General features: G+C 47.7%; 1 protein-coding gene across 1 annotated transcript in view; it reads left to right on the top strand.

The window, feature by feature from the left end:
• The window catches only part of ELOA (elongin A), a 113,370-nt gene that overhangs the window by 40,532 nt on the left and 54,539 nt on the right, over positions 1-18,299 (top strand). Inside the window, exons 2-4 of the mRNA XM_075336206.1 lie at positions 3,558-3,614; positions 5,605-5,717; positions 7,572-8,487. Coding sequence (XP_075192321.1) covers positions 3,558-3,614; positions 5,605-5,717; positions 7,572-8,487 — 1,086 coding nt within the window. The remainder of the gene's footprint in view (positions 1-3,557; positions 3,615-5,604; positions 5,718-7,571; positions 8,488-18,299) is intronic.

Here is an 18,299-nt window from a genome sequence, read left to right as displayed (position 1 = left end):
AAAATGGACATGTCTCCGTGCGGCAATCACGGACACGCGGGTACGCCGCACGGAGACACGTGCAGTGAAAAATCACTGACGTGTGAGCAGACCCATTCATTATAATGGGTCTGCGGATGTCAGTGATTCTGGTACGTTTAAAAAAAAGCACAAACGTACCAGAATCACTGATGTGTGAGCAGACCCATTCATTATAATGGGTCTGCGGATGTCAGTGATTCTGGTACGTTTAAAAAAAAGCACAAACGTACCAGAATCACTGACGTGTGAAAGGGGCCTTAAAAAGATGAGAGGCCTGTAATTGACATCATAGATAGACCACAACTATGAGAGACAAATTGAGAAAACAATCCAGAAAATCACCTTGTCAAATTATGGTGGAAAATAAGTACCGTATTTTTCAGACTATAAGACGCACCCTGGTTTTAGAGAAGGAAAATAGGAAAATAAAATTTTAAGCAAAAAATGTGGTCATGACAAACTGTTATGGGGCGAGGATCTGCTGCTGACACTATTATGCGGGTAATGTCCCCAAATTCTCTACTAAGATACCCCATCCTGGTAATGATCCTCCTGCCTTGTATATATGTCCCTCATCTTGGTATAGCCCCATCTTGCTATATACTGACATCCTGGTATACGGCCGCATCATGCTATATTCCCCATCCTAACAGAGAGCAAGGGAGAGGGGTGTTTGATACTGCGCCAAAAGATCACTGGAACAGATGTTTAGATTAATGTATCTTTATTTCATCCAGGTCTACGCGTTTCAGGAGCCACTGCCCCCTTCCTCAGGACCGTCAGGAAAGACAAACATCAAATTTGATGTTTGTCTTTCCTGACGGTCCTGAGGAAGGGAGCAGTGGCTCCTGAAACGCGTAGACCTGGATGAAATAAAGATACATTAATCTAAACATCTGTTCCAGTGATCTTTTGGCGCAGTATCAAACACCCCTCTCTCTTGCTCTCTGTTATCTGCCGTTTCGGGTGGCTGCAGCCTTTGATCAGATTCTACATGCGACTACAGTTGTTGTGACTTTCACAACAATATCTGGTGAGTAGTTTCACCCTCCTCCCACCCCTTATATACTAGGGTAAGACCCTATATGCGCTTTTTTTTCCACAGCTTTCTTGTCTGAAATATTCCCCATCCTGGCATATGGCCGCATCCTGTCCTGCTATATACCCCACCCTGGCATATGGCCGCATCCTGCTACATGCCCCCAATCCTGGTATGTGCTCCCATCCTGCTATATACACCATCATCCTGCTATATACTGCCATCATCCTGCTCATAATATACCATCATTCTGCTCATATGCCATCATCCTGCTATATGCCATCATCCTGCTCATATACCGCCATCCTGCTATATGTCCTGCATCCTGTGGCACACACAGAAAAAAAATTAAAAATAAACATTTATATTCACCTTGCCTCGCTCCACGCAGCATCACTCCTCTTCCTCCCGTCTGTGCCAGCAGCGCTGTGTGGAGCCGGCCACGATCCCTGCATCATCGCGATATCCTCCTGTCTGTGCTGGCGCAGCTGTGTGGACACGTGCGCACAACGATGACGTCATTGCTATGAGTACCACTAGTCTCCACACAGCGTGGCCGGCAGACAGGAGGAGATCGCGGTGCTGCAGGGGAACGGTGAGTGTACTGATTCACTGCACCCCGCGCTGATGATGATGTGCGGGGAGCAGTGAATACAGCCGCACATGATCACTCCAGGCTGTAGTTGCCAGGGGTGATCATGCGGCCGGCTGTTTAGTAAGTGCGCATCCCCCACCCATCATCCAGCCCACCTGTCAGCGCCAGCTTCAGCACTGAGAGATGGGCGGGAGGATGAGCGTGCATATGCAATGAGCAGGCCCACTGGGTCACGGCAGGCGCTGCTACAGCCTGCTCGTGTCCCCGATAACCCGCTCCATCGCAGCACCCTCATTCCCCGGAGCCCTACATTCAGACTATAAGACACACCCCCCACTTTCCCCCAACATTTGGGGGGGAAAGTGCGTCTTATAGTCCGAAAAATACGGTATTTGGTGAATAACAAAAGTTCATCTAAATATTTTGTTATATATCCTTTGTTGGCAATGACAGAGATCAAACATTTTCTGTAAGTCTTTATAAGGATGGCACACACTGTTGGTGGTATGTTGGCCCATTCTTCCATGCAGATCACCTCTAGAGCAGTGATGTTTTTGGCCTGTCGCTGGGCAACACTGACTCTCAGCTCCCTCCAAAGGTTTTCTATGGGGTTGAGATCTGGAGACTGGCTAGGTCACTCCAGGACCTTCATAAGGTTCTTACGAAGCCACTCCTTTGTTACCCTGGCGGTGTGCATGGGATCATTATCATGCTGAAAGACTCAGACACGTTTCATCTTCAATGCCCTTGCTGATGGAAGGAGGTTTGTACTCAAAATCTCACGATACATGGCCCCATTCATTCTTTCATGTACACGGATCAGTCGTCCTGGTCCCTTTGCGGTGAAACAGCCCCAAAGCATGATGTTGCCAACCCCATGCTTCACAGTAGGTATGGTGTTCTTTGGATGCATCTCAGCATTCTGTCTTCTCCAAACACAAGTTGTGTTTCTACCAAACATCAGACCATATGACGTTCTTCCAGTACTCTTCTGGATAATTCAAGTGCTCTCTAGCAAACTTCAGATGGGCCCGTACATGTACTGGCTTAAGCAGGGGAATACGTCTGGCACTGCAGGATCTGAGTGCCTAGCAGTGTAGTGTGTTACTTATGGTAGCCCTTGTTATGGTTGTCCCAGCTCTATGCAGGTCATTCACTAGTCCTCCTGTGTGGTTCTGGGACTTTTGCTCACTGTTCTTGTGATCATTTTGACCCCACGGGGCGAGATCTTACTTGGAGCCCTAGATCGAGGGAGATTATCAGTGGTCTTGTATGTCTTCCTTTTTCTTATTATTGCTCCCACAGTTGATTTCATCACACCAAGCTGCTTGCTTATTGCAGATTCAGTCTTCCCAGCCTGTTGCAGGGCTACAATTTTGTTTCTGGTGTCCTTCGACAGCTCTTTGGTCTTCACCATAGTGGAGTTTGGCGAGTGACTGTTTGAGGTTGTGGACAGGTGTCTTTTACACTGATAACAAGTTCAAACAGGTGCGTTTACTACAGGTAATGAGTGGAGGACAGAAGAGCCTCTTAAAGAAGAAGTTACAGATCTGTGAGAGCCAGAAATCTTGCATGTTTTTAGGTGACTAAATACTTATTTTCCACCATAATTTGCAGGAAAAAAAAAATCTTGACAAATCAGACAAGGTGATTTTCTGGATTGTTTTTCATTTTGTCTCTCATAGTTGTGGTCTATGATGTCAATTACAGACCTCTCTCTTCTTTTTAAGTCGGAGAACTTACACAATTGGTGGCTGACTAAATACTTTTTTCCCCACTGTATATGTAGTGTGTTGAATTCTTAAAGTCTACATATTAAGATATTATCTTTTGTGACCAATATCCATACGTTGTGAATAATGGTTCTCCTAGTTAGCTTTTATACCTTTTTGTTTCTTATAGCTTCTGAAGACTTTGAAGAGATTGGCTGATTTACCTATTACTGTTGACATCTTGGTGGTAAGTTGCTGTATAGTATCAGATTCTCACACCTCTGAAGATTTCATATCACATTACACACATGAAAGGGTTATTCCCATGTCCAAGATCCTATCCCAATATGTAGTAGGTATAATAATAATATTAGCAAATCCCTCCAATTAGAAGTGTAGTATAGTTCTTATGATTCACTTTGTCACTAAATGAGTGGTTGTAACCATTGATACCCTAAATTGCTGCTATGTCCCACCCATGAGGTAAGAGACATAGCTAATCAGGAAAAGTAAACTACATTTCTAATTAGAGGTATTTGCTATTATTATTATTATTATAATAATAATAATAATAATAATAATAATAATAATGACACCTACTAAATAAAGGGATAGGATCTTGGAGATGGGACTACCCCATGAAAGCACCACTTCATTGTGGGGGGTTTTCAGCTCTGTAGTGGTGCTTTTAATCTAAGGTCACTGCCCCTGATTCTATATTCACCCTCCAGCATTTTCACTCTTTATTGGTGCTGCTCTGGTCTCATGGCGCCATCTTGTGACCACATCTTCTGACTGTCCGGAAGTCAGAAGTTAAGTAACAAGTTCTCAATACATGTCTATGAGAGCCAGAATGAGGCCAGAACAAGGCTCTCATAAACTTACATTGAAGAGTAACCTCTGGCACGCTCCATGAAACACTGGAGCAGTCTGCAGATCCCAAACTGAAGAGGGGTGAAAGGAGCAGTGGCGATAGATGATGAAGACAATGGCTGATAATTATGAGACTATACTCAGGAACCTTAAGGGCACGTTACACGCTACAATTTATCAAAAGATATGTCGTCAGGGTCACGTCATTAGTGACGCACATCCGGCCTCGTTTGACATCGTAGCGTGTAACACAAATTAGCGACTGTGAACGAGCAAAATACTCACCTTATCATTGCTCGTTGACACGTCTCTCATTTTCAACGTCGCCGGTTGTTCATTGTTCCCGAGGCAGCACACGTCGCTCCGTGTGACACGCTGGGAACGATGAACTGCAGCTTACCTGCGGCCGTCGGCAATGCGGAAGGAAGGAGGTAAACATCCCGCTCACCTCCGCCCCTACGCTTCTATTGGGCAGCCGCTGTGTGACGTTGCTGTGATGCCGCACGTCCCTCCCCCTTCAGGAAGTGGATGTTCGCCGCCCACAGCGAGGTCGTTTGGAAGGTAAGTACGTGTGACGGGGGTTTACGACTTTGTGCGACACGGGCAAGAAATTGCCCGTGCCGCACAAACGATGGGGGCGGGTACAATCGCACATGCGATCGCACGAGAAATTGAAGCGTGTAAAGCAGCCTTTAGATTAAAAGCGTCTACTCCAGCGGTAAAAAAAAAAAAAGCAAACGCTGGAATGGTGCTCTACATGGTAGATAAGGCCCCCATACATATTAGGCTAACATCGGTCAAACCCAGCAATATCTGGTGACTTGGCCTACTGTCTAGTATATGGACCCCAGACTCTTCCCCATAAGACAGTCATTAATATGATATTGTTGGAGATCTTGACACCTGTTACTGCCACCCTTCAGCTAATATCTGCTCCGTCATCTGCTGGCGGATCTAACCAATGTACAGATCAGCCGTGTACATTGTTTAATGTCTGCTGACTAGTACTGCAGTTTATCTTCCATTTACATTAAGGCCAAGCTAAGTTGCACTACCTGGCAGGGGCCAGTACACAGTGTGTGGGGCTGTGCTGTTCCAGCTCTGTACACTGTTTACATCCGGCTTCTGGCAGTGCTGGTTGCAGTTGATCAATGGAGCTGTCAGTTATCAGACCCCTCCGTTTGATGATCTATAGCTTTGTCATCACTATCAAATTTGTGGATACTCCTAATTTTCCAACATTAGACTGGACATGCCCTTTAATCCTTAAATATTACAAACAATACTCTTTGTATTTGTATAGAAAGTGAAAGTAATGTGTAAAGTTGGTTATGTAACTGCATATTTTATGGTGCCTTATATAGGACACTAGAGTCGGAAAGACTGTAAATGGACTACGAAAGCATGAACTAGTGGGAGATCTTGCCAGGAACTTGGTAGCCCAGTGGAAAAAACTAGTGCCGCAGGAGATTCCAAGGTAAAAATTATTTGCAGTGTTTTTCTTCCTTTACCCTTTGAAGACCTGGTGATTTTCCCTTTTTACACTTTCCATTTTCCACCCTTCTTTCAAGATCCATAACTTTTTTATTTTTCCAATGACATAGCTATTGTTTTGCCAGAAGAGTTGTAATTTTAAATGACACCATCCATTTTACCATGTAATGTACTAAACAACGGGAAAAAAAAATCCAAGGATGGGGAAATGATGAAAGACGCCATTCCTCTATTAATTTTGGAGTTTTGTTTTTACACCATTAGGTGAGTGGTAAAAATGAGCTGGAAATATGATTCTCCAGGTTGGTATGATTATAGTGATACTAAGGGGCCCTTTGCACACTACGACATCGCAGGTGCGATGTCGGTGGGGTCAAATCGAAAGTGATGCACATCCGGTGTCGCTCTCGACATCGTAGTGTGTAAATCGTTTTAACTACGATTACCGAGCGCAAAAGCGTCGGTATCGTATGATCGGTGTAGTGTCGGTCATTTTCATTATTTTGTCTGCAGCGACAATAAGATGTTGTTCCTCGTTCCTGCGGCAGCACACATCGCTGTGTATGAAGTCGCAGGAGCGAGGAACATCTCCTACCTGCGTCCCGTCTGCAATGCGGAAGGAAAGAGGTGGGTGGGATGTTTACGTCCCACTCATCTCCGTCCCTCCGCTTCTATTGGCCGCCTGCCGTGTGACGTCGCTGTGACACCACACGACCCGCCCCCTTAGGAAGGAGGCGGGTCGCCGGCCAGAGCGACGTCGCAGGGCAGGTAAGTGCATGTGAAGCTGCCGTAGCGATAATATTCGCTACAGCTGCTATCAGAAGATATCGCAGCTGCGACGGGGGCGGGGACTATCGTGCTCGGCATCGCAGCTTCGGCTTGCGATGTCGTAGTGTGCAAAGGACCCCTAAATGTCTAAGATTTTTTAATGTATTTTCCTATCAAAATATTTTTTACAAACTTCTATAGAAAGCAATAATTGGTTAGTTTTACCATTTTCTGTGACCTGTAGTTTTTTCTTATTTTACCGTTGATGAAGCTAAATGAGGACTTTTTTTGTGTGAGTTGAAGTTTTCATTAATACTATTATTGAGTATGTTGTGCGATCTTTTACAATATTTAATATTTTGTTCACTTTCTATTGTTTTGGGTTTTGTTTTTTTTTGTTTTTTTTGTATGGGAGTTCTGTCATTGGCAAATGGCAATTCTAGTAGTTGTATTTTTTTTTCTTTTGGGAGTTTGCTGCCCTGTTGAAATAGTTTTATATGTTGATATTTTATATCATATTTTGACTTTTATAGACACAATAATATCAAGTATGTTTACTTTTATTAATTTTTTCTTTAGTTTTTAAACAGGGAAAATGGGGGTGACTTTTATATTTTTTTTTCTTTTCACAACTTTTTTAGATTTTTGCATAATTTTAAGTCCCTTCATGGGACTTGAACCAGCAGTATATAGTGTAATTAACAATGCCTTATAAAGGTCAGCCCAATGCTGGGTTTGATAGAAGGGCTAAGATGGCAACGATGGGAGCCTTCAGCAGAGCCCGGTGATGGGAGCCAAAAAGCGCATCAGCAAATAAGCCATTGTTACTAATTGACAGTGGCATTTAAATAGTTAACGGCAGTAATTGGAACAAGCTCTAATTGCTGCTGTTACAGGCAGATCCCGGCTATTTGACACAACCAGCGTTTGACCAGTGGGCTCCGTTCCTGGACCCGCCCCATACACCCCACATAAAAATGTCACAGGTTAAGGGTTTAATCTCTTAAAGACACTAGATGTACAAAACTGCTTATCTAATATAATGTTTCATCTAAAAATCCTTATGTAGAACTGCAGAACCTGAAGAACGTGAACAGAATAAAAGCATCTCACGAAAGAGGCCACGATCTCCATCACCTGTAGAAGAAGATGAGGAATATGAGGAGGAAAATGATGAAAGCTATATCTCTCTCGGTGGCTCAGGAAAAGAGGAATCATGGCAACAGTATTCAGATCATGAAGATTTTGACGATGGAAGGGGATATTCTCCTGAACTTACCTACAGTCCTCCAAGTATGTCCAGAGACAAAACCTTCCACAAGGAAAATCAAGAGCACAGATCTCACAAAGAAAAATACAGACCAGAGGTAAAGAGTCTTCACCCAGAAAAAAAGAAGGAGAAATTAGCTTCAAAGGAATCACAAAGGGAAATTCCATCCCATGCTGGAAGTAGTCGGGAGAAGTTGCCATCTCCAGAGAGCAAAGATCGTCCTCATAAAAAGGAAAAGAATAGGCAAAGTGTTTCAAAGAGTCAAAACGATGATGTGTTAGATGCTAAAATACTGAAACATCCGGAGAAATCAAGACCAGATAAACATAAAACAGGCTTGGATCTTGTTGAGAAGGGAAAGGTATCTGAAAAAAATCTGTCAACCAAGGACAAATCAGAAAAAGTCAAGAGCAAAAATCATTCTAATGACTCAGGAACACAAGATAAGAAATCTATTAAGATCTCTCTGCCACCTCCAGAACCTGAACCTGAAGATGAATTTGAGCAGCCAACAATGTCTTTTGAGTCCTATCTTAGCTACGACCAGCCCCAGAACCATAAGAAAAAGAAAAAACCTACTGTAAAGCCGACATCTACATCAACTTCAACACCAGAAAAGAGCAACAAGAAACAAAGCGAGAGTAAAGTGGATCGTAAAGAGAAAAGCAAATCCAAACAGCAAATGCCTGAAAGAAAGGAAAAGAGAGAGTCTAAGGTAAGACATAAACGCTATCATACTCTCCACTGCTTATTCTTTTGTATAACGCACCACACTAGTGAATAACGTTCTGTTCACACCACTATTCAAAAGTTTTGTTAAGATGTCAAATATTTTTATGCCAAAAATGGTGCATTCAGCAACATTAATCTTACAATCAAAAATTCACTAATCATACCGGGTTCCTCTACAATGTATGCTCTGTGTGTGAATTAGAAGCCATCATAAAATTACCCCATTTTTCACCTGTTTGGGTTCAACAAGCTCATTGTCTTCCGTGCTGCAGAATTACTGTGTTTTCCCAAAAATAAGACACTGACTTATACTTTTTTTTTTTTTGCGCCGAAAAAATGCGCTTATTTTTGGGTAGGTCTTATTTTTGGGGAAACACGGTTGGGGTAAGTTTACCCCCCTAAAAAGCAGACCCCCCTCTTCCCAGGAAACTTATACTTACCAGGACGTCTGTGTGGCTCCCAGGTCCTCCTGTGATCTTTGGCGGGCGCACAGCAAGTATGCTCCACACAGCCCTCCCATGCTTTTGGCCGACACACTCATACATGAGATCACACACACACACACACACACACACACACACACACACACACACACACACACACACACATCAAATCACAAACACTCACTCAGCACATCCGGTGATATGCATTGGTTCCGGCCAGCAGGGGAAGATGGGACGCAGTGGAACACATAGAGAACTCGGCTGTGGAACAGATCGATGCATTTCACGGTAGGTCCTCCATGCGTTCCACCGCACTGCGTCACAGAATTATCTGCTGGCCAGAAGGAATCTGTATCACTGGATGTAGTAAATGTGTGTGCAATCTGATGTGTGATTGTGTGTGCGATCTGATCTGTGTATACGCGATCTGATCTGTGTGTGCGCGATCTGATGTGTGATTGTCTGCGCGATCTGATGTGTGATTGTGTGCACGATCTGATGTGTCTGTGTGTGCGATCTGATGTGTGCGCGATCTGATGTGTGTGGGTGTGCGTTCTGCTGCATGTCCTCCCGTTCGGTGTCTGGTGAGTATGATCGCGGGGTCTTCTGTCTTCTTTTTTTTGGGGGTGTCTGCTTTCTATAATGAAGTGTTCTGCAGTATTCTTTAAAGGGAACCTGTCAGGTCCTTATGTGTTCTAGCCTACAAGCAGGGTGATGTGTGGCCTAGAAACCCCTTCCTACCCATCCTTGTGTTGTAATATGAATTTATAAAAAAGTTTTATAACTTACGTGTTCCCTATATAAATGAGCAGAGGGTCTAACCCCCAGGGTGTCGCTTTTCCCCATGGCCATTTGCATGCTTTCCATGACATCACGCCCCTGTGGGCGTGATACCATTGATTTACATGAGCGACGTCACCATCAGCTCCTGAAGATCCTGCACGTGCGCGCTTGCCATTCGCGCAGCCTTCTTATCCCGGTATACGCTTGTCGGTTTCACAAGTGCACTGCGCATGATCAGAAGACTCCTGTGGTTCCGACCATGCGCAGAGTGCATCTAAAGCCAACAAGTAAACACCCGGATATGAAGGCTGCGCGAATGATAAGTGCGCACACGCGGGATCTCCAGGAGCTGACGGTGACGTCGCTCATGTACATCCATGGTATCATGCCCACAGTGGGCAAAGCGACGCCCGGGGACTAGAGCCTCTGCTCATTTACATAGGGAACTTGTAAGTTATAACACTTTTTTTTATAAATTCATATTACACAATATTACAACACAGGGATAGATGGAAGGGGTTTCTAGGCCACACATCACCCTGCTTATAGGTTAGAACGCATAAGGGACCTGACAGGTTCCCTTTAACTTTTTTAGCTGCATGAACACACTTCATTATTAAAACGCGACTAGAGCTTATTTCTTCGGCGCTCCATTGGGAGACCCAGACGATTGGGTGTATAGCACTGCCTCCGGAGGCCACACAAAGCAATTACACTAAAAAGTGTAAGGCCCCTCCCCTTCTGGCTATACACCCCCAGTGGGATCACTGGCTCACCAGTTTTCTGCTTTGTGCGAAGGAGGTCAGACATCCACGCATAGCTCCACTGTTTAGTCAGCAGTAGCTGCTGACTCTATCGGATGGAAGAAAAGAGGGCCCAGATAGGGCCCCCAGCATGCTCCCTTCTCACCCCACTTGCGGTTTGTAAGGTTGAGGTACCCATTGCGGGTACGGAGGCTGGAGCCCACATGCTGCTTTCCTTCCCCATCCCCCTGAGGGGCTCTGTGGAAGTGGGATCTTACCGGCCCCCAAACCCTGAGGCCGAGCTCCATCCACAGACCCAGAGACCCTGCTGGAGGAGCTGAGTACAGTCAGGGACAAGGCCCTGCAACGTTCAGGTACTCTGTGTCCCCGCACAGACAGGCCACGCACACTCCAGGCTTGCTGGGTGTGCTAGTGCGCCGGGGGCACTAGCGCTGCGCGCTTGGGTTAGAGTCACTGCAGCGTAGCTGAGTGATTTTATGTCTTGGGAACTACCGCGCCGGCCGCTCCGGGAGCGGCGGCGCCGCTGGGACTTGTAGTGCGCCGGGGACTCGCGCTGCCCGCGCTTTTACGGCGGCAGCGCTCATAAATCTAGTCCCCGGCTTTTGCGGCCTAGCTCTGCTTCGTTCCCGCCCCCACCCTGTCAATCAGGGAAAGGGAGAGACGCTGTTCTATAGCCAGCGCCGAGGGCTGGAGTCTTATTTACATACTCCAGCCCTCTCACTGGGCACAGTGGGGACGCAAGTTTCCCGCTCTTGGTCTTAACACGCCCAGGGCCCGCCCCTCTCCACAGGACGCCGGCAGCCATTCCTGCATGCAGTCTGGCTGGAGAACGGACACAGGCTCTGGGGGACTCAGACAAGGGACTCTGGCGACCACACACCCGCGTTTATGCGGGCGGTAAGCTGCACATAAGTGCTGGCCCCACTAGTGCCACAGTGTTATTTGGTGCATTTTTTCCCTGTACCATATATATTTATATTGCACTGTACAGTCGCTTCTTGGCTTATACCCTCATTGCTCTGAGGAGACAACAACATGTCATCCGCAAAATGCAAGGGTGCCAAGGCACAGGCGGTACGCACTGCTTGTGCCGCATGTGGGGCTAATCTACCGGCAGGTTCCAATGACCCCCATTGTGTGCAATGTTCGGTCCCTGTGCCACTTCGTCAGCCAGAGTCTATGGTAGTAGTGGCCCAGGCAGAGACGCCTGTGAACCCTGCCCCGGTGACGGGGACAGAATTTGCAGTTTTTGCTGATAAGATGTCTGTGACTATGACAAAAATCCTGGAAACCTTGCAGTCCAGGCCAGTTTCTCAGACCATGGACACTGCTGTGTCTATGCTCCCCGGTCCCCCTCAGTTGGAACTAATCCGTACTTCAAGGGGGTCCCAGGCATCACAGGCTGAAGACTCTGACTCGGATGACAGTCCCAGGCAGCCTAAGCGGGCTCGCTGGGAAAGACCCTCGCCGTCATCACACTGGTCAGGGTCTCAGCGAGACGAAGCTCTGTATGAGGAGACAGAGGTGGGTGATCAGGAATCTAATCCTGACACCGCTCTCAATCTAGATACCCCTGATGGTGACGCTATGGTAAATGACCTTATAGCGGCCATCAATAGACTGTTGGATATTTCTCCCCCAGCCCCTTCAGCAGAGGAGGCAGCTGCACAGCAGGAGAAGTTCCAGTTCCGGTATCCTAAGCGTAAATTGAGTACTTTTCTGGACCACTCTGACTTCAGAGAATCAGTCCAGAAACATCATGCTTATCCAGATAAGCGTTTCTCCAAACGTCTTAAGGATACACGTTATCCCTTTCCCCCTGACGTGGTCAAACGCTGGACCCAGTGTCCAAAGGTGGACCCCCCAATCTCCAGGCTTGCGGCTAGATCCATAGTTGCAGTGGAAGATGGGGCTTCACTTAAAGATGCCAATGACAGACAGATGGACCTTTGGTTAAAGTCTGTCTATGAAGCTATCGGCGCGTCGTTTGCTCCAGCATTCGCGGCCGTGTGGGCACTCCAAGCTATTTCAGCTGGCCTGGCACAGGTGGACTCTATCATACGTCCAGCAGTGCCGCGAGTAGCGTCCCTAACCTCGCAAATGTCTGCGTTTGCGACTTACGCTATCAACGCTGTCCTGGACTCTACGAGCCGTACCTCAATGGCGTCTGCCAACTCTGTGGTTTTGCGCAGAGCCTTGTGGTTAAAGGAATGGAAAGCAGATTCTGCTTCCAAGAAATGTTTAACCAGCTTGCCACTATCTGGAGACAGACTGTTTGGTGAGCAATTGGCTGAGATCATTAAACAGTCCAAGGGTAAGGACTCCTCCTTACCCCAGCCCAGATCGAGCAAACCTCAACAGAGGAAGTGGCAGTCGAGGTTTCGGTCCTTTCGAGGCTCCAGCAAGACCCAATTCTCCTCGTCCAAAGGGACTCAGAAGGAGCAAAGGAGCTCAGATTCCTGGCGGGCTCATTCCCGCCCCACGAAAACAACCGGAGGAACCGCTTCCAAGGCGGCTGCCTCATGACTTTCGGCCTCATCCCTCCGCATCCTCGGTCGGTGGCAGGCTCTCCCGCTTTTGCGACATTTGGCTGCCACAGGTCAAAGACCGGTGGGTAGCAGACATTTTGTCTCACGGGTACAGGATAGAATTCAGTTCTCATCCTCCGCCTCGGTTCTTCAGAACCTCCCCACATCCCGACCGAGCAAATGCCCTTCTGCAGGCGGTGTGCTCACTAAGAGCAGAAGGAGTGGTGATCCCTGTTCCTCTGCAGGAACAAGGGCAAGGTTTTTACTCCAATCTTTTCGTGGTTCCAAAAAGGGACGGCTCGTTCCGTCCTGTTCTGGACCTTAAGCTGCTCAACAAGCATGTGAACGCCAGGCGGTTCCGGATGGAATCCCTCCGCTCTGTCATTGCCTCAATGTCTCAAGGAGATTTCCTTGCATCAATAGACATCAAAGATGCTTATCTCCACGTGCCGATTGCTACAGAGCACCAACGTTTTCTACGTTTCGTGATAGGAGACGACCATCTCCAGTTCGTAGCTCTGCCATTTGGTCTGGCGACAGCCCCACGGGTTTTCACCAAGGTCATGGCGGCAGTGGTAGCAGTCTTGCATTCTCAGGGACACTCGGTGATCCCTTACTTGGACGATCTACTTGTCAAAGCACCCTCTCAAGAGGCATGCCAACACAGCCTGAATGTTGCGCTGGAGACTCTCCAGACTTTCGGGTGGATCATCAACTTTTCAAAGTCAAACCTGGCACCGACTCAATCACTAACGTATCTTGGCATGGAGTTTCATACTCTCTCAGCGATAGTGAAGCTTCCGCTGGACAAGCAGCGGTCTCTACAGACAGGGGTGCAGTCTCTCCTTCAGGGTCAGTCGCACCCCTTAAGGCGCCTCATGCACTTCCTAGGGAAGATGGTGGCAGCAATGGAGGCAGTCCCGTTCGCGCAGTTTCATCTGCGTCCACTTCAATGGGACATTCTCCGCCAATGGGACGGGAAGACAACTTCCCTAGACAGGAAAGTCTCCCTTTCTCAGACGGCCAAGGATTCTCTGCTATGGTGGCTTCTTCCCACCTCATTATCGCAGGGAAGATCATTCCTGCCCCCATCCTGGGCAGTGGTCACGACAGACGCGAGTCTGTCAGGGTGGGGAGCAGTTTTTCTCCACCACAGGGCTCAAGGGACGTGGACTCAGCAGGAGTCCACCCTTCAGATCAATGTTCTGGAGATCAGGGCGGTGTATCTTGCCCTATTAGCCTTCCAGCAGTGGCTGGAAGGAAAACAGATCCGAATTCAGTCGGACAACTCCACAGCGGTGGAATACATCAACCACCAAGGAGGGACACGCAGTCGGCAAGCCTTCCAGGAAGTCAGGCGGATTCTGATGTGGGTAGAGGAAAGAGCATCCACCATATCAGCAGTCCACATCCCGGGCGTAGAAAACTGGGAAGCAGACTTCCTCAGTCGCCAGGGCATGGACGCAGGGGAATGGTCCCTTCACCCGGACGTGTTTCAGGAAATCTGCCGCCGCTGGGGGGTGCCGGACGTCGACCTAATGGCGTCTCGGCACAACAACAAGGTCCCGACCTTCATAGCGCGGTCTCGCGATCAAAGAGCTCTGGCGGCAGACGCCTTAGTGCAAGATTGGTCGCAGTTCCGGCTCCCTGTGGCATCTCACGGTCGGCCAACCGTGGGCACTACCAGACCGTCCAGACTTACTGTCCCAAGGGCCGTTTTTTCCATCGGAATTCTGCGGCCCTGAACCTGACCGTGTGGCCATTGAGTCCTGGATCCTAGCGTCTTCAGGATTATCCCAAGGGGTCATGGCCACCATGAGACAGGCTAGGAAGTCCACTTCTGCTAAGATCTACCACAGAACGTGGAAGATTTTCTTATCCTGGTGCTCTGCACAAGGAGTATCTCCCTGGCCATTCGCGTTACCTGTCTTTCTTTCCTTCCTGCAATCTGGGTTGGAAAAGGGCTTGTCGCTCGGCTCCCTTAAAGGGCAAGTCTCGGCACTATCCGTGTTTTTTCAGAAGCGGCTAGCACGACTTTCTCAGGTGCGCACGTTCCTGCAGGGGGTTTGTCATATCGTACCTCCGTACAGGCGGCCGTTAGATCCGTGGGATCTAAACAAGGTCCTTGTTGCTCTCCAGAAGCCGCCCTTCGAGCCTCTGAGGGAGGTGTCACTTTCTCGACTCTCACAGAAAGTGGCCTTTCTGGTGGCGGTCACGTCTCTTCGGAGAGTGTCCGAACTAGCAGCGCTGTCATCCAAGGCTCCTTTCCTGGTGTTCCACCAGGACAAGGTAGTGCTGCACCCCATTCAGGAGTTTCTCCCTAAGGTGGTATCCTCTTTTCATCTTAATCAGGATATCTCCTTGCCTTCCTTTTATCCGCATGCAGTTCATCGGTATGAAAAGGATTTACATTTGTTGGATCTGGTGAGAGCACTCAGAATCTACATTTCCCGCACGGCGCCCCTGCGCCGCTCGGATGCACTCTTTGTCCTTGTCGCTGGTAAGCGCAAAGGATCGCAGGCTTCCAAATCCACCCTGGCTCGATGGATCAAGGAACCAATTCTTGAAGCCTACCGTTCTGCTGGGCTTCCGGTTCCATCAGGGCTGAAGGCCCATTCTACCAGAGCCGTGGGTGCGTCCTGGGCATTACGACACCAGGCTACGGCTCAACAGGTGTGCCAGGCAGCTACCTGGTCGAGTCTGCACACTTTCACCAAACATTATCAGGTGCATACCTACGCTTCGGCGGACGCCAGCCTAGGTAGAAGAGTCCTGCAGGCGGCAGTTGCCTCCCCGTAGGGGAGGGCTGTCTTTGCAGCTCTAACATGAGGTATTTCTTTACCCACCCAGGGACAGCTTTTGGACGTCCCAATCGTCTGGGTCTCCCAATGGAGCGCCGAAGAAGAAGGGAATTTTGTTACTTACCGTAAATTCCTTTTCTTCTAGCTCCTATTGGGAGACCCAGCACCCGCCCTGTTGTCCTTCGGGATTTTTGGTGGTTTTTCGGGTACACATGTTGTTCATGATGAATGGTTTTCAGTTCTCCGACGTTACTTCGGAGTGAATTTGTTTAAACCAGTTATTGGCTTTCCTCCTTCTTGCTTTTGCACTAAAACTGGTGAGCCAGTGATCCCACTGGGGGTGTATAGCCAGAAGGGGAGGGGCCTTACACTTTTTAGTGTAATTGCTTTGTGTGGCCTCCGGAGGCAGTGCTATACACCCAATCGTCTGGGTCTCCCAATAGGAGCTAGAAGAAAAGGAATTTACGGTAAGTAACAAAATTCCCTTCTTTCGGGGTAGGGCTTATATTTAAGCCTTGCTCCGAAAAGGCCGAAAATTCCTGCTAGGGCTTATTTTTGGAAAAACATGGTAGTTCACAATATTTTCTATCTTAAATCTCCAAAAAAAGGATCAGTGGGGCTGATCTCCCATTGTGTCTCTAATATATGTGCTACTGACGTTTAGGGTGCTCAATATGCAATTTTCCCCTTCAAGAAAACTTTTAACAGAGGTTCGTCAATGAGGCCGTTTACTCCCCCCCCCTTCTATACTGCTGTCAAGTAATAAGAATTCAGCGGCATATGGGGAGGGAGACAAAAGCCAATAGAGAAAGTGAAAACAGGCTTGATCTGATGAGTGTCTCCCTTAACCATTTTTGTCATTGCAGCGCTGGAAGAGAAGGAGAGCTATAGGGTGGGAGCTCTGGGGCAGTGCAGATCATAGTAAGAGCAGCATTTGTCACATACATTGCCTGCTATACCTTTCAGTAAATACGGTGACTGACAGTATGCCCCAATGCTTCTAAGGCCTGTGCCACACATCCGTGCTGCCGGCACGTGTTTGTCATTTTTTACACGTACCGGCGGCACGGAGACACTTTAACCAATGCTACCCTATTGTAGCAGGCACACACACGTAAAACCACACGGAACGTGTGTCCGTGTGCGTTTGTACGTGTGTGCGATTTTCAAAGCGCTGACATGTCAGTGTTTTCTCCGGCAGCACGGGTGTTACACGGCCCGCACCCGTACCACACGGGTGTAGTGTGGATGCGGTCCCGTGTGACACGCGCCGGAGAAAACACACATGTCAGTGAAAAAAAAAAAAAACATTAACTCACCTTCTCCAGCCCTCCTGTCTCTGCCGCTGCTGCCTCTTGCTGCCGACCGCCGCTCATTATTCTCATTGAATATTCACTTCACTGCCTGGCAGCGGCAGCAGCGGGGAGTCGGGAGGGCTGGAGACCGAGGATCAGCACCACGGACAGCACCGCGGACGTCAGGAAGGACCAGGTGAGTATAATAATTACTGATTCTACGTGTGCTATCGCGGATAGCACACGTAGAACACACGTGTCACGCACGTACCAGAGACACGTACTTACCTGCACACAACACGCAGGGAAAATACGTGTCTCTCGGCACGTGCGTGAAATTCACGTGAGTGTGGCAGAGGCCTAATACAGTGTTTCTCAACTCCAGTCCTCAAGACCCACCAACAGATCATGTTTTCAGGTTTTCCTCAATGTTAGACAGGGAATAATTCCATCACCTGTGCAACATTAAGGAAATCCTGAAAACCTGATTGAGGAAAACCTGAAAACATGATCTGTTGGTGGGTCTTGAGGACTGGAGTTTAGAAACACTGTTCTAATAGGTCCAGTATGTGACAAATGCGGCTTCATGATCTGAACTGCTCCAGTGCTCCCACCCTGCAACTCCCCTTCTCTCCTGGTGTTGTAATGACTAGCAGAGATGGGAGAGAGAAGATCTCAGCATGTTCAAGTGAGACACGTCAAGACTTACCAGATCATACTGAAAATGCCTGATTTGAGCTTGGCTGTGGGCTTTGGCTGTTTTTTCTCCTTATAAGGTACTTCTTCTTTTATGATTGGGCAGTGTCATAGAGGGAAAAAAGTGAACACCCCCAAAGAAGACTCTCTTTTAACACCGAAGAAAGAAAAATTCAGCTCACCCGTATATGTATCCGCTCAGTTCAGATGGGATGCAGGATGTCCACCGGACAGGCAGGTCCGTAGAGGCAATAGCAAGGAGAAAGGACGGGACTCTGCACCAATTCCAGGATAGAAAAAATATAAATCCAACGAAAAATATATAAAAGTGTAGAAACTATTCAACGATTAAAAATCCAAGAAAAACATCATCGGTTCCATGAAAACATCATGGCTTGACGCGTTTCGGACAGTTGGAATGTAGATAAGTCCTTAATCATAAGCCATTGGCTTATGATTAAGGACTTATCTACATTCCAACTGTC

The sequence above is a fragment of the Anomaloglossus baeobatrachus genome, chromosome 2, assembly GCF_048569485.1.
Source record: "Anomaloglossus baeobatrachus isolate aAnoBae1 chromosome 2, aAnoBae1.hap1, whole genome shotgun sequence".
Lineage (NCBI taxonomy): Eukaryota > Metazoa > Chordata > Amphibia > Anura > Aromobatidae > Anomaloglossus > Anomaloglossus baeobatrachus.
This window is presented reverse-complemented; position numbering and strand designations above follow the sequence as displayed.